Consider the following 16,514-nt stretch of genomic DNA (forward strand, 5'->3'; position numbering starts at 1 on the left):
ATATTTCTTTGGTAAGACAAATTCAGTTCTACTTGACAATGATACAGATGGACGGTTTTACGCTTGAATCTGATGAATTTTTCATTGAAAAACGTGACGAATTTACTTCTCATTGTCAACTTGCCGTAATTTATTAACATAGACTTCCTCAACAGGATTGTGCCCTTACAATAGAAGTGCACACACAGAGACAAACAAACTAAAACCGACTCTTCATAGATGTTTAACCCATCGTCATGTATTGTTGTCCGATACGATAATTTACTAGCAACATGTTGTCATGGCATTATGTAGGACGTTACGCGCGATGTTCGTGTCTATAAGCGTAACAGACGTTATCGCTAAAATCGGACGTTGTTCATGGTTTTGGCGCTACAAAAATACCTCTAGAATAAGTAAAGTTAATGTACTTGTCTGGTTAGGCGAAGGGTTTGGATCCCGCTAACATGTTTAACCCCGCCACATTATGTATGTATGTGCCTGTCCCAAGTCAGGAGCCCGTAATTCAGTGGTTGTCGTTTGTTTATTTGTTACATATTTGTTTTCCGTTCATTTTAAAATAAATACGACTCTTAGTTTTCCCGTTTGAATTGTCATTGCGGGGTTTTATAGCTGACTATGCGATATGGGCTTTATTCATTGTTGAAGGCCGTTAGGTGACATATAGTTGTTAATTTCTGTGTTATTTTGGTCTCTTGCGAAGAGTTAATTGTCATATTGGCAATCATACCACATCTTCTGTGGGACCCCAATTGCGGCTTCAGTTGTACTCGACAACTGTCGGTATGGTCGCCTTATACTTCAAATGGTATTATTTATGCAGTCTTTGTAATTACCAACCAAATAGTTTTCACAAGAATGACATGACAGGTACCTGACTGTCAAATAAGCATCGTCCAAAGAAGAAAAAAACCTCGATAGAGACTTTTGGTATTAGGAACGAATTTAAAAGATATTGTGTCACGATCTGTACTTTCGACATATCTAAATATTCGGCGCTTACAATATAATAACTTAGTGCCGTTCAAATGTTTCCTGCAATATTAAAAAAAATCCGGCTGCGTCCTAAAGTCCCTTTCAAGTTTCGAAATAATTTCGAATGAAAATTTTATATCCGTGTTTGAAAAAAATGTCAATTTAGTAACATTCAAAAACAATTTCGTGACTTTTACTGAACTGATAATATAAAGTGATAATACATGAAATATCCGGCAAAATTTCTACTCCGTCTACCTCTATGTCGATAAACAACGGACACATAGATAAATACCTCGTTGCGCTGAAAATAAGTTTGTTGAAGTTCAAACTTTTTTTTGCAACTGTACTTTTTGGAATACAAGTAGTCTATAATAATGTTTTCTTTCAAAAATTTAAGTTGTGCATTTTGCCACTATGCACGGAACTGATGTCCAGCGAATTTGTATAAAAGTTCTCTAGAGTACTTACACATAATCCGGTCTAGTGCATTTTCTGACAAGTGTAAGTTTTTTCTTAGTTTTCACAGAAATATATTCGTATCGTTTTTAAAGATACATTGGGAGCATCATCCGAAACATATTTTGTCCCTAACTTTTAAAGATGCCTCTTTATTGGTATAAGATAGAAACACAAAAGAAATGCTCGTACAAATACGCACCCAAGTTTTACTCGTTTAAAAACTTTGTAAGTTCTGCACTTAATTTAAAATTTGCGAGTAAAAATAAAACATGCAATCTGTTCCGGGTTGAGGGCAACACTTATCAATATCACGGAATAACAAAAAGAATCCGAAAAATCAGTAACATATAGATAAATCAAATCGTAGTTAAAAAAGTCTCTCTCTATATATGTAGTTGAACAATACATGCTCCGACAATCGACTAAGTTGTGGGCTTGTTCTGTGTGTTTTTATGGCACTGCAGTTTTTGTTGTTTTTGGCTATTCGAAACGACGTCAGGTTGCCGCCGTGAGAAATTTAATGCGTGCGACATCTTTTTCACCAATTTATAAACATTTTTTTCTCGGAAAGTACAAATGCTATGGAGATCAATATAGATATTTTGAAAAGATTAGAAAAATAACATGTCTATATTAGAATGCCATTGTCGATAATCAAGTGCAAAACTAAACATAGTTTACTTTAATTACGACTGTACGCAACGTTTTTGAAAAAAATGAACGTGTGACATTTTATTCACCAATTTTTAAAATTTAGAATCTTTTTTGTTTTTGTGTTTGACCGATTTTGCGTTTGAAATTAATTATTTACAGAAAAATAACATTATACTAGCTATATCATTTTCTCACCTGATGACATCATTTATTCGTATTTTTTAACTGTTTTCGTTAAAGTAGTTTCGAAAATGGAGATGGGACACAATGAAACTTTGCAGATTTACCTGGCGTAACAGAATAAGACGCCATTAGCCGTCAAATAAATATATCATAATGGGTTGTCATTTCATGGTAATTTGCGGCAAAAAAAAAATATCATGAAAATCGGCAAACAGAAAGTCGAAAAGAAGGCTTATACTTCAGATTTCGTCGTCAAATGTTACCCGGGACAGCCCATTATTTTTCCAAAATCCATAATCAAATGCATAACAACTCGAACAAATGCGTTTTATTATGTCTTAATGAAGATAAATGAACAAGGACATTTAAATCAAGCACATTAATATCTTTGTTTTAATTAGAATACGTTTTTTTCTGCACCTGCAGCGCAGTTTTACCCACAAAACATACAAAAAACGTAAACGGTACGAACATCGCGCGTAACGTCCTGTACTAGCAGCATTTATCGTCTGATCTATTTTCATGAACATCTGTCACGTCCAGGGAAGCATACATTTTATTATCACCTGCAGGCATACAAAGCTTATAAGAACTAACCAAATATACAGGGATTATATTCTAGTAACACAGACTCTCGTTTCAAGTGATAACTGATCAATATTATACCTCAATGTTGACTGTTGTACCCAATTTTCGACAGTAGACCTGTTATGTCCACATATTGTTGTGAATATAGATTTTAATAGAATTATACACGACTGCCATTCATGTAAGAGGTTTAGCTACCTATATAAAATACCATGTTTAGAATAAGCAAACTCCTTTATCAAGTCAGGATTATGACAGTTGTTTTCATTCGTTTGCTATGTTTGCTGTTTTGATTTTGCAATTCGATAAGGGCCTTTTGTTTTGACTTTCTTGAAGTTCAGTATTTTATCAATTTTATTTTTTTTCTTTCTTCAACATCGGACTTTTCATTAGAGGTTTTCCAATCAAAACAGTTGACAGACCAAAATCAAGTACGACGTTAAGGAACACAACGGCCATCAGCCCCAGTTTTTTGGTTGGACTTGTGTTGCTCAGTCTTTATTTTTCTATGTTGTGTTTTGTATACAGTTGTTACTCTGATGGTCTATATATTACCATGAATTTGTCAGTTTATTTTCATCTTACGAGTATGTATGTCCCTTTGGTATAATCTTTAATAGCATCTGTTTAAAAAACGGAGAAATCTAACGCATCGAAATCTCGATCTTTCATACATTCGACAACAAAATTTCACCTTATGCATAAAATTACATAATACAATTATAAAAGATACATTTTGTAAACATAAGCCGATCTGTAAAAATGTATGAGAGACGATAACAACATTTATGTACATTAATAAATATTATATATATGAATGGTAATGACCATAACATACAATGTAGGCTTTAAAAAAAAACGTTTTTGGAAAGTTTATATATTTGTATAATAATAAAATCTGCATACATGTATCAAATTATATAAAAGTTCAGATGAATAACAACATAAAAATGATAGAAAAACTTGAAGGCTTTCTAAATTCTAAACATGTACAAATAATCGAGTTTTGAAACCTAGCTATGACTTGAGACATAAAAAAAATATTAGTTTATCACTTTTAATTTTGATAAATGCTCGCAAAGTTTTTGGTTTTTGGATTATGCATCAATATACAATTATCCCTTTTGAATAATTATAACAGAACGTTTCAGGCTCATTTAAAACAACGAACATGCTCGTCATTTCCCCATCAATATTCCACAAACTATTACTACACTTTTGTTATTGATAATCAGTAATCAATGTTTATATATATAAGTCAATCTTCGGGAAGGAGCTTCATCAACCGTTTCGAAATATTTATCGATATCTGACTTATTTTCTACATAAATATATTCTTCTATATACAACATCAATTTGACTATGTTGATCACAGTACAGTGTCCGTTGAAGTAATGTTTGACGTTTGTTTTGTACTTCTAGAATATGACGATACCATTTTAATTGCATTGGGTATCAACCTGAAATATACAATCGAATCAGCAATGCATGTTCTTGTACCTCGAAAGAGGTGAAAAATGCAATCTCATCAATTGATAAAAACTGACAACATCATGACAAAAAACAGAACATACACAATGAGAAGACAAACTATACCACGAAACACTTGATAAAACACCAAAATAATGCGCAATACTTACCACTCTAAAACCAGGGGTAATCTCTGATGAAATGTATCAACTGTTGTATATGACGGAAAAAAAACGGCTGGAGGATATGTTTATATATTCTTCCAAAGTTGTTTTGTTTTTTAGTCATAATTTCTTTTTTATAAAGTTTGTGTAAATTAACCTTCATTGAGTACCCGCCATAGTTTTGAAGAGCAAATGCTAAACATAACTCACCAGCAGAACGTACAACGAAAACGTGTCTCAGTAAAACAAAATACAACTATCAAAAGACAATTAAATAAACGATATGAAGCTTAATTAAAAGAAACAATTGATGGGTAGCAGGGTGATGACATTTTTTGAAAACAGTTGTGCACTGCATTACTTCACACGACTTATCAGTGGTGGACGAAACAAAACAGTTTAAAGGAATTAAAAATCAATTAAATAAGATAAAGAAAATCAGAAAATCGAGAAAAAAAAAATCATTTGTAATTCTTTTAGACCTCTTGTGAGATGAGAATGTAACTGAACGTCTGGATAGCGGGTCTTTCGTTTCTGTATTCCATTGGCCTTTATGTAATTTTTCTCAATTTTTAATATGTTCTGACTTTTTTCAATAATTCTCATTTCTTCATATTTTAGCACAGTGACCTCATTCTTCTCTACTGTCTATTTGTTTTGCCTATTTTTTAGTGTTGTCAAATCGTTTCCTTTTGCCTAACCGGTTACTCTGATAATCGTTCGACCGATTATCCAGTTAACCGATTGTTTAAGTTGAAGGCCTTATCTATATACCCTACACATAGATATACGAAGATGTGGTATGAGTGACAAAGTGAAAACCTTCCGTCCAAGTCATACATTTATGTTTTTATAATACGATGAATTGAAGTTTGTCCTTCGGTATTATAAGGCTTGTCTGTGAAGATTCCTGGCGGAGTTGATTTTTAATAATCAAATACACCATATCAACTACGGCGTCTGTTCTAACTTCAGATTAAAAAAAAACCCTTCTTGATCTCGTAGAATTTAATATGTCTGAAACCAATGATTCTTTCATTTTCTCTTGTTGTCTCCGAAAATTATGTGGAGTGTTTTTGATTTGAAATAATTAAGCCTGTTACTCGTACTATTAAGTATACATTGATTACAATCACATTGCTTTGCATTGCACAATATTTTAGTTAGCATTTAGTTTAAAGTATGACAAAGCCTTGCACGACGTATAATGAAGTAAATCGTAAAATTTAATCGTATTACTGATTTAAAGTTACTGTTAAAAAAAACATGTATACTAATTATGTTTCCTGAAGATCTTGCCCCTAGCGGAGAGCAAGTTCTTACTAATTAATTTTACATTTTGGGATTAACAATAGCAATCAATATATTAGACAATTGATCTGTCAAATTAATTAACACGACGACAATTTTAAAAGAAAACATAAATATTCAACGTTATGATTTCAATACAAATTTATATCAAATCTATCAAAATTCACAAAAAGTCCTGTTAACCGGTAAGGGTTTTTGGTATTCGGAATTCGTTCGTTCAAACGGTTAACCGCGTTTAACCGGTTAACCGTTGACAGCACTACTATTTTTGTATGTTCTTTGATATATTAAATTCACAACCTCATGAATTGATTGTGCGTAAATCTGAAACAGGCATTGCACTAGATTTTTTTTTATATCAGACTGATAAAATTGTAGAACAGTGAAACCTGTTTAAAGAGACCATTTAACCGAGAGCAAAAAAGTGGTCTCTTAAGACAGGTTGTCGTTACATACAGGTTCAATTTATATGAAAAAAACTACAGAGGGATCTAGAATTGATGGTCTTTTAACAGGTTTCTGCTTAACTCAGGTGGTCTCTCAAACAGGTTTGATTACTAATATTATATCTTATCCATGCTTAGTGTATTGGCAACTTGTATATACTTACGTTATATAAATTTCTGGTTTTGTCAACTTATAAATCTGTCCATCAAGGTTAATTAAAAGATCCATGTCCGATTCTGACTTAGGGATTCTAATTGTCAATGCTTTGACAACTTTGAAAGACAGGAAATCGCATCTGTCTATCTACAAATTGAAAACAATATGGTACGCTTAATATTGTATAGAATTAAAAATAATTGACGACAGAATTCAGTGTGAAATTTCAAAATGTCTGTTAACATGGTTAATTGCACATAAAATCGTTTTAATGTCATACTACTGAGTATGTCATGGTATAAATGTACCAATTAGCAAAACTAAATATCAAATATCATTAACCCCAAACCAACTGTACGATGTACTTACAGAATAAGAACTATTACTTGTTTTTACTTCCGCGACTAATGAGGCAGGATATGTTAAACCTTCCGGAACTTTTGAGATCACTCCCGGATTTGGTGTTGGTCAGTCTTTAGTATGTTGTTATTTGTTTACAGTTGTTTGTCTTTTGGTCGTGTTTCGTTTTTAGCCATGACATTCATACAAAATCATAAGATATGTAAGAAATCAATATATTCAAACATGTCATTTCTACAAAATGTAAGGGCAAAAGGTTTCAAACTTTTTAACTTTTAAAAACACAAAAAGGTTCAAATCGATATACAATGAAATATTTTGTTCGGTGAAAAAACAAAATTCAACTGATAATAAATGTTAAACGATAACTTTTTTAACAAAATGATACGTTTACAAAAAGTAGCAAGTCTAAGCTAATGACAAAAAACAAGTCTTTATTCTGAACGCTAAATTATTGTTTTAATTAAAGGCGAGACGGTCCTTTATAGAGCACAAGGGGGTGCACATTTTAAGAAATATACAAACAACCCCTCATGTGTTTCTATAGTAGTTTTACACATTTACAATTATGGTATTGGAAATCCAGGTTTAAATATCAGATATGCAGTCAACTATTGCTTTCCAACATATGATAGTAAGTTAGTCTCGATTCAAATAAGCTCGAGATTATCACATTTGCCTGGTGCATTCTGGGTAATATTTTCCAAAGTGTACACAAGCACGTAGTTATTTTATACTTAATAGGGGTCTACTGACTGCCTAAGAGGTGGCCCACTCCAGTCAGTGCATGATTCCCTTTATAATCAACCAAATTGTTTCCCACAAAAAAGGGGGGCGCCACCTTCCCCCTAAATCCGTTCTTTTTTCCAATGGACATTCAACCAATGACCAGACCTTTACTTACAAATTCTTTAGACGCAGCTTTTCCGAGTTGAATAAAATGTTTTATCATTGCGAATCGTCCTGCAGGTTTATAAATCATTAATCCAAATTCTTTACCAAACTCTAGTTTATTTGATTCGTCATCACTCAGCCCATCGTCGACACCAAATGCAATTTTATCTATTAAAGCCATTACATTCATCAATGTCATGTGTTCGGTTTCTGTGGAATAATAAAAAGTAATTAGACACAATATCGCAGAATGACAACTGCCACAAAAATAGACAAAAATTGTTACCGTCTTACATATAAACATAATAAAACAACAGTCTTAAACACGATAAACAACTACACCAAAACATGAATCTCACAAGCCGACGGCAGTCAATAAATAGCTATCAACGAAACTACTAAACTAGATAAACAAGGACCAAACAAAAATATCCCACCAACAAACCACACAAGTACGGACGCCATCACGAGTTAGTTGACCGTTATGGAATAACTGTTTCACAAATGATATCGAATATGTTCCTTACGTCGTAACTACCATCCCCTTCCCTTTCATGAATGTGACCTACCGAATTAAGACTATTTACCGGATTTGTTATCACATAAACAACACGACGGGTGCCACATGTAAAGCAGGATCTGCTTACCCTTCCGGAGCACCTGAGATCACCCGGCTAGTTTTTTGGTGGGGTTCGTGTTGTTTATTCTTTAGTTTTCTATGTTGTTTCATGTGTGCTGTTGTTTGTTTGTCTTTTTCATTTTTAGCCATGGCGTAGTCAGTTTGTTTTAGATTTATGAGTTTGACTGTCCGTTTGGTATCTTTCGTCCCTCTTTAATAAACAACAAACAAAATGTACTACAGCACAAATAAACATGACTCTAAAGACAGAATTTCGTAGAATTGCAACAGCTCAACCTAACATATCGCAGGTCCGTCTTGTATGAACATCCTGATTGCCGCCTTCACGTTTGTTCTTCATATTCATATCAAATAAAATTTTGTATAATTGTCAATGTGATAACAATCTAACAACGTTCAAAAGAGTCCGATTTTAACAAATTAGAACACCATGTGGCCTTCAACATAGAGCAAGACTCATATCGTAATAATTCAAACAAATGAAAACTAACGACTTGATTTGTTACAATATGATAAACGAAAAACTAAATACACGTTTCACAGACAGTAAACAAACGACCACAAATGAAAAGCCATAATATGTGAGGATCAATCTGTCTAATACTTGTTAAGTTTATATGTAAATTTAGTACAGTTATTCTAGCGTTATTTTTCCTTACAAAATATCTGAATGTAAACTGCAATAGAGTTAGGTTCCCTGTTAAACACTATCAAATAGTAACGAAAGTCGAAGAAATGACACACAAGTTAAAAAAAAATGTCGAAGTGCGAATCTGGTGCAATACAATTGGAATCGTTAACGTTATTGAATCAAATATTAGTATGTATCGTTGAATGATTACATATATATATATAAAAAATTATATATATATATATATATAAATATGTTTTACCTGTTTCCAAAGCTTGTTCTGGATTTGATGATTTTTGTTTGTCCTCTTTTTTCTTTTGTCTTAAAAGAGAAACATATTCACAACAACATTCTACCATAATTACAGATAACACATCGGCTGCAGTGCTTTTTATTTCTTATATTTTTTCAAAGTGAAAAGCCAACAAATGGAAACATCGTTTTCCTAATTTCATCAATTGGAACTGCAATTTAGATTATTCGAAACACCAACATTTTGAACTCTAATGTTTTTAATGCCACTTGGATATTGAGGAACTATATAAACAGAAGGTATCTTAAAAAAGTCAAACCCATCTATGGTCTAAAAAAAAAAGTCAAACCCATCTATGGTCAACTTTGCGTTTAAGGTTATTAATAACAATAGTTCAATAGTTCAACGCACCAATGTATATTTAAAGAAAAGAAAATTAAGAATTTAAATTGGTTATATGTCAAAGACACAAAAATGCGGCTAAAGAAGAGATAACAGCCGATGGCAACATATGCGTTTTCAACGAAGCGAGAAAATCCCACATTCGGAGGTGGTCCTCAGATTACCCCTTAATAAAAGTGTGTACTAGTTCAGTGAAGATTAGTCTTGAATTATCCCAGTAGCAACTACTGAGCCGATGCTAGCCTTTGGACGAGAAGTCCACAAACAGCATGTGTAATTCCAAAGAAAACTTCATTGCAATTGGTATATATAAGATGATACATTTCAATATTAACAACATATTTGTTTTGTTTGTTTGACATTTTTGGCAACGGACAGCTTGTATTTTTATCAAAAGCAACTATGTTCTTCAAGAAAGTTTGTCTCTATATATTATCCAGATGTGTCCTTATAAAAGTGGGGACCAAAAACTAGTTTGCTGTCAATATAACAACCACTTGTTTTGGATGGTTTGATCTATGAAGCACTTCGGTGTTGACATGAATATCAATTATATGGTAATTTTAATATAGTTTCTGTTTGCAAAAGTATGAATTATTCCAAATACTAAGGATCTTCTTATCCCATGCATAACAAAACTTAGCCGTATTTGGCACAACCTTTTGGAATTTTGGTTCATCAATGCTCTTCAATTTTTTACTTGTTTGGCTTTCTAACTATTATTATCTTAGCTTCACTGATGAGTATTATGTAGACAAAAAGCGCGTCTGGCATATTATATAAATTATAAGCCTGATACCTTTGATAACCATTTACACCACATGGTCTGTGACACTGCTGGTGGCCGTTTCGTTTTCGAGGGTATAACCAGCCCAGTAGTCAGTTATTCGGTGTTAACATGAATATCAACTATATGGTAATTTTTATAAATCTTTTATAATCTTCTGTTTGCAAAAGTATGAAATATTCGAAATACTAAGGATTTTCGTATCCCATACTTAAATAACCTAAGCCGTATTTCATATGTATTTGGCACAAATTTTTTTGGAATTTTCAATGCTCTTCTACTTTGAATTTATTTAGAGTTCTTACTACTAGTAGTTTGATCTGAGCGTCACTGATGAGTCTTATGTAGACGAAACGCGCGTCTGGCGTATTAAATTATAAGCCTGATACGTTTGATAACTATTAACACCACTGGGTCTATGCCACTGCTGGTGGACGTTTCGTCCCAGAGGGTATAACCAGCCCAGTAGTCAGTAATTCGGCATGAATATCAATTTTATGGTAATTTTTATAATTTTTCTATTTGCAAAAGTATGAATTATTTCAAATACTAAGGATTTTTCTTATCACAAGCAAAAATAACCGTAGCCGTATTTTGCACAACTTTTTGGAATTTTTGGTCATCAATGCTCTTCAACTTTGTACTGGATTGGCTTTCTAACTATTTTGATAGTCACTGGTGCGTCTAATATATACGATACGCACGTCTGGCGTATTAAATTATAAGCGTGGTACCTTTGATAACTATCTACATATCATTCTTTAAAAAAAAAAATTATCTTAAGTATCATATTTAGATATTTGATTTTGCAAATCTGTAAAACAACAATTGCTTACGTATATTCAAAAGTCAACTCAGCATCAAAATTCCTCAATCCCTTGAAAAGGAAAAACCAGATTGGCACAACTGAAAATATTAAAGTATTTCACCCCTTAATACAAGGAAATATTCTGTTTGTTTAAACAATAATCTAATAAAATTATGTAAAGAATGGCATGACTTAATACAATGTCAAAGCAGGTTAATTCGTATTAAATGTCAATTTCAATCAATCTCAAAATGACTTTTAAATAACTTATTATCCTCTTTATTATCTAAATAATATGTATTGACCGGACTCTTACTAGTACTACTGGACAAGAGGTTGGAAAATTTGTGGGATTATAAAGGCATCTGGTTGTTTTCCTCTTATAGTTGATGTGTTTATTTCGGTTGTAGTTTGGTTCTCGCAAAATCGATTTATGACTATTGCACAGTGGTATATTACTGTTATCTTTATTCACAGTCCTATTGTTTATACCTTATTGGTGAAAATATACATCAGGATCCAGAAGTATAGAGTCGTTCACCATATAAAAACGAATTACCGGTATATTCCAGAAAACAGTGTTTGACTTGTAGAGACTCCGGTTAAACTGTTTAATTTTGACACAACTAAGAGTCGAAACGCTTAAGAGATTTGCCAATTATATAGTCACCGACTACCGTTATGACTATATGCTGGCTTTTGATTTTTTTATTATTTGGTCTATTGTCTCATTTATGTATGCACTAAATCTCTTTTTTTTTTATATTGATGAAAACACTTTAAACTATAAGAGGAAAACAACCAGATGCCTTTATGTTTTTGTTATAACATGAGCAACAAGACGGATGCCACATGTGGAGCAGGATCTGCTTACCTTTCCGGAGCACCTGAGATCACCCCTAGTTTTTGGTGGGGTTCGTGTTGCTTATTATTTAGTTTTCTGTGTTGTGCCATGTGTACTATTGTGCCATGTGTACTATTGTTTGTCTTTTTCATTTTTAGCCATGGCATTGTCAGTTTATTTTCGAATTATGAGTTTGACAGTCCCTCTGGTATCTTTCGTTCCTATTTTAAAACGTTTACGTTTGTTCGTCCAAAGTGCTATTCTTGATATATCTTCATCCAGGACGTTCACATGAGAGCACAATTTGATCTTTGTTCTTCAACTTCGTACTTTATTTGGCCTTTTTACTTTTTTTTTGTTCGAGCGTCACGGATAAGTCTTTTGTGCAGTCTTTCGTTTCCGTGAAGTGTGATGTTTTTTGTCCTTTTATTTCCTTTTTGGCAATGCCTGTTTTTATTTAGACTTATGGTTTTTGATTGTTCCCTTGTATCACCTTTTTTATTACTATTCAACTTACCTAAATATCTCAGTTTTTTCAACCATCGTTGAGAATCCACCGAATGAATCAGATCTGCAAACAATCCATATGCTGCCATCATAAAAGAGTATGCCACCAGCTTGTTTTCACAAAAATTACCAAATACTGGGTAATCTTTTATACCACCTTCAAAACAAAATATAAATTACACTTTTTTATTAAAGTTAAGGATATGGTATCTCACAAATTTCCATTTTTTGAGTGTCTTTATCTTGTGTACTATTACTTGTCTGTCTGTCTTTTCTTTTTTAACCGTGATGTTGTCAGTTTATTTTTATCTATGAGTTTGAATGTACCTCTGGTAATTTTCGCCCATCTTTTATCAGGCTTATGTTAAAGTACAAATAAGAATTTTGTGGGATCCAGAATCTGCTAGACTAAGTAGAAGTTGAAATATCCAGATTTGAACAAAGAGAATCCTTTAAGTTCTACACAAGATGGATATAACACACAAGAAACAGATATATTTTGTTGTTATTTACTATTAGCAAATGACATTGCCATCTCTTCCTATCTTTAAGTGTGGAGATATTTACGTACGCTATGCGTCTTTCAGCTCAATTCTCCCTTAGCTTGTGATCTCGTTGTAGCATACTGTTCTTAAGTAAGGTTTGGGGGAGGTTCGATATACGACTGGTCATACAAATGACAACTTTCTTAAACGATCCTGGATGTGTACCAAACTTGGACAGACGGATGTTAATGATCATAAGATAGTGTCAAAATTTATTTCCTGTTTTCAATTTATAACATATGAATGGACTTACTTTTTTTCCATTTTACATTACATAAGGTCTGCAGTTAAAGTTTTAGATTCATAAAGTAAGAAAAAAGTGGGTTCCGCGAAACCTTACGAATTTGTAAGAAATCAATACTGTAAATTTGTAGCATTTACCTCACGAATTATGATGAAAGGGCATACTTCTAAGTAAACAGAGAGTACGTAGTCTGTGTATTTCTTCCAGTGCGATGAAAATGTACATGTTTACTCACCCTTAACTAAATGTAAAGTTGACGTGACGACATCGACACATCCATACAAAATGTTGGCCATTCCATTACCAGTACCTAGTGAATATAAAAGTTGAGTCAATCAGCAATTCTCGGGTAAATCCGCTACTCTTCTTCTTTATCTTAGCTGGAGGAACAGACTCGGTCGAGTTAAGACGAGTGAGGCATTCTGGTATATATTTTTTTTAGGACAGATTGTGATAGAAGGTTAAAAGGATTTGATTCACAACAAAAAAAACTTAAACCCTGCTGCATTTAGATATGCTTTGTATTCTAGTTGAACTACTGTTTTAAATCGAGAGCAACTGATCTGAATCTTATATAGACAAAACACACAGTTGGCGTAACAATGATATGTTAGATGAGTTATTCTTATTATAAAGGGGTATTTTGTGAATTTTATTAACAGCTTGTCGACTGTTTGGGAGAGTTCAAACTTTACATTGTGCTTATACACTATAATAATTTGGTAAAATTGAATATCGTTTGAAGTTGCCTGTATTTCATTGTTAGTAGATAAATGCCAAAAAATCATCGACGACCCTATGTTATCATGAGTGTAGGTGAAATAGTTCATCGAACTACATATTATATATATATATATATTTTGTCATTCATCACTATCGTCCATATTCTGACATATATATATATATGTCAGAATATTGACGATAGTGATGAATGACAAAAGCGGTCACCATTTGAAAAATTGCTAAACAAATACAATTATCCAACCTCATGTATCTTTCTATATTTAATACCTGCTGGTATAAACGATATCGGGATGTCAAGTTGATCTAAAGCAGCGTGATGATCATTCACATCAATATTTCTTTCAGCTTGTTTCTTTAGTAACAGACCATTTACCAGATCGTTCAATGTTCCATCTCCTCCCATTATAACTAACCTAATAAAGGAAACAGTTCAGCCTATATTACCCCTTGTTTTTGGTGGGGTTTGTGTTGTTTATTATTTAGTTTTCTATGTTATAGCATGTGTACTATTGTTTGTCTGTTTGTCTTTTTCATTTTTAGCCATGGCGTTGTCAGTTTATCGTGGATTTATGAGGTTGACTGTCCCTCTGGTATCTTTCGTCCCTCTTTTATGTAGATAAGATAGAAAGATAGGAGATGGAGTGGATTACCATCAGGGGCGTAGCTGCCGTTAGGCACTTTAGGCACGTGTCTTCACATAATTTTTTCACAAATATTTTTTTTTTCATTAAAAAATAAATTTACAACGTTATATGTAGATGAACTCCAGTGAAGTTTTCACAATTCTAATTATCGAATGTCATGTGTACACTAGTCTCTCGTCCTTAGTGAATGGAATATTGGATATAATTGAATGGTTTTTTTTTATGTGTGTACCTTATATAGAAACTATAGACTAGAACTTTGGTTCAGATCATTTCAATTCTATCAACAAAAACTTGAATGAACCTCAGCTTAGACACATGAATTTTTAATTAGTTGTTGCTAGTTTTCAACTAGCTTTCCACTTTGTCTTCACCCGACTTGCCAATGTTGGTCGTCCGTTTGGTTGTGCAGGATATATAAATACGTTGTCACGTCTGATCAGAATGGGGACATTTAATCTTATGCCTAGTTGTAGAGAGAATGCCACTCTTTGAGGAGTTCGTAGTTGGTCTACTAAAAGGCAAAGTTTCTGCTCCTATCCAATAATCCCTCATTTTCCAATGCATGGCATTTTCAAATTTCCAGACCTTCGTCCTGTACAACACCTATTACAGGACTAAGCTCCCTGTTGTGTTTATTGTAAATAATCATTTTTTTTTGTTCTAAATTTGCATACATATTTTACACTGGATGTTTAAAAATCAATCTATCAACTAGCTTCCAGTAGTTTTGAGTATTCTCAGATCTACGTGTAATGACCACAATTACTCAAATTCCTAAGCCGGTAGCGATTCTACAGTAGAGCGGGATATAAAGAAATACGAATTTCTTGAATTTTGTTACGTTAGTATGAACAGAACAGAACTTTTGCATTAGGCATCGACTATGTGTATATGTGTTTGTGTGGCTAGCGTGAAGGTTTAAGAATCAAAAGATTGATGGTTGATGTCTTTCTAGCCAAAAGGATAGTGTTATTATATAGTAATTCAGTGTTTACGTGCACGTGCCTTTTTTTTTAATGAAGGATCGTCAGATCGTCAATATGTACTATCAACTAGTAAGTTAAACGTATATATCGATCATAACGGAATAGATTTAAAAAATAACAAACAGGGTGTACTGCTTAGGGGACGACCATTTGATATTCTGGCCTGGGGGGGGGGGGGGCAGGAGGGCAGAAGGATTTGTTTTTGATCGCTTATTTATTTTTGCAAACTAAGAGGACAGATTATTCATTTTCTGCACTATTGAAGCAAGATTTTTCATTTTCATTAAAGCAAGGGACTGATTATTCATTTTCACAACTGTATTTTTGATATTCGAAAAACATACAATTTTTTAAATGTTTTGTTTATAAATAATACATATAGTATAGTCAAGCCATTATGTAACATTTAATTAGATTAACCATCCCCCTCTACAGAAATGAATCTTTTAAATTCCCAACTGCATATACACATAGTATTAAGTTTAGTTATAACTAGGCACTTTTAAATTTTTTTGAAGTGTTTTGGAGCCACTGAAGGCCCAAGAAGCTATAGAACAAATGATGCAAAATCATGCTTTCTGGGTGTTCGGAAGACCCTTTCATAATCTGAAAATGAAGTTTTGTTTTAATAATTTTTTGACAATATTTTGGTCTCAAAGCAAAATGTATAAATTCAGTGTAAGACTGAAGTTTCTAGGGAAACATCAAAAGACCAATGTGCATGATAAAGCAAAAATGGAATTCACATAGTTAAGCCTGTGGCTGCTGTTTTTTTTTTAACTCATGATCAAGTTCATAACAAAATTACTAGA

General features: G+C 33.0%; 1 protein-coding gene across 1 annotated transcript in view; it reads right to left on the reverse strand.

The window, feature by feature from the left end:
* Positions 1–3,723: 3,723 nt before the first annotated feature.
* The window catches only part of LOC139497987 (uncharacterized), a 36,223-nt gene continuing 23,432 nt past the window's right edge, over positions 3,724–16,514 (reverse strand). The window contains exons 5-12 of the mRNA XM_071286246.1: positions 14,337–14,482; positions 13,561–13,635; positions 12,547–12,693; positions 11,214–11,283; positions 9,198–9,256; positions 7,675–7,874; positions 6,418–6,557; positions 3,724–4,322 (exon numbers count right to left, since the gene is read on the reverse strand). Coding sequence (XP_071142347.1) covers positions 4,232–4,322; positions 6,418–6,557; positions 7,675–7,874; positions 9,198–9,256; positions 11,214–11,283; positions 12,547–12,693; positions 13,561–13,635; positions 14,337–14,482 — 928 coding nt within the window. The 3' untranslated portion in view covers positions 3,724–4,231. The remainder of the gene's footprint in view (positions 4,323–6,417; positions 6,558–7,674; positions 7,875–9,197; positions 9,257–11,213; positions 11,284–12,546; positions 12,694–13,560; positions 13,636–14,336; positions 14,483–16,514) is intronic.

The sequence above is a fragment of the Mytilus edulis genome, chromosome 12, assembly GCF_963676685.1.
Source record: "Mytilus edulis chromosome 12, xbMytEdul2.2, whole genome shotgun sequence".
In the NCBI taxonomy this organism is placed as follows: domain Eukaryota; kingdom Metazoa; phylum Mollusca; class Bivalvia; order Mytilida; family Mytilidae; genus Mytilus; species Mytilus edulis.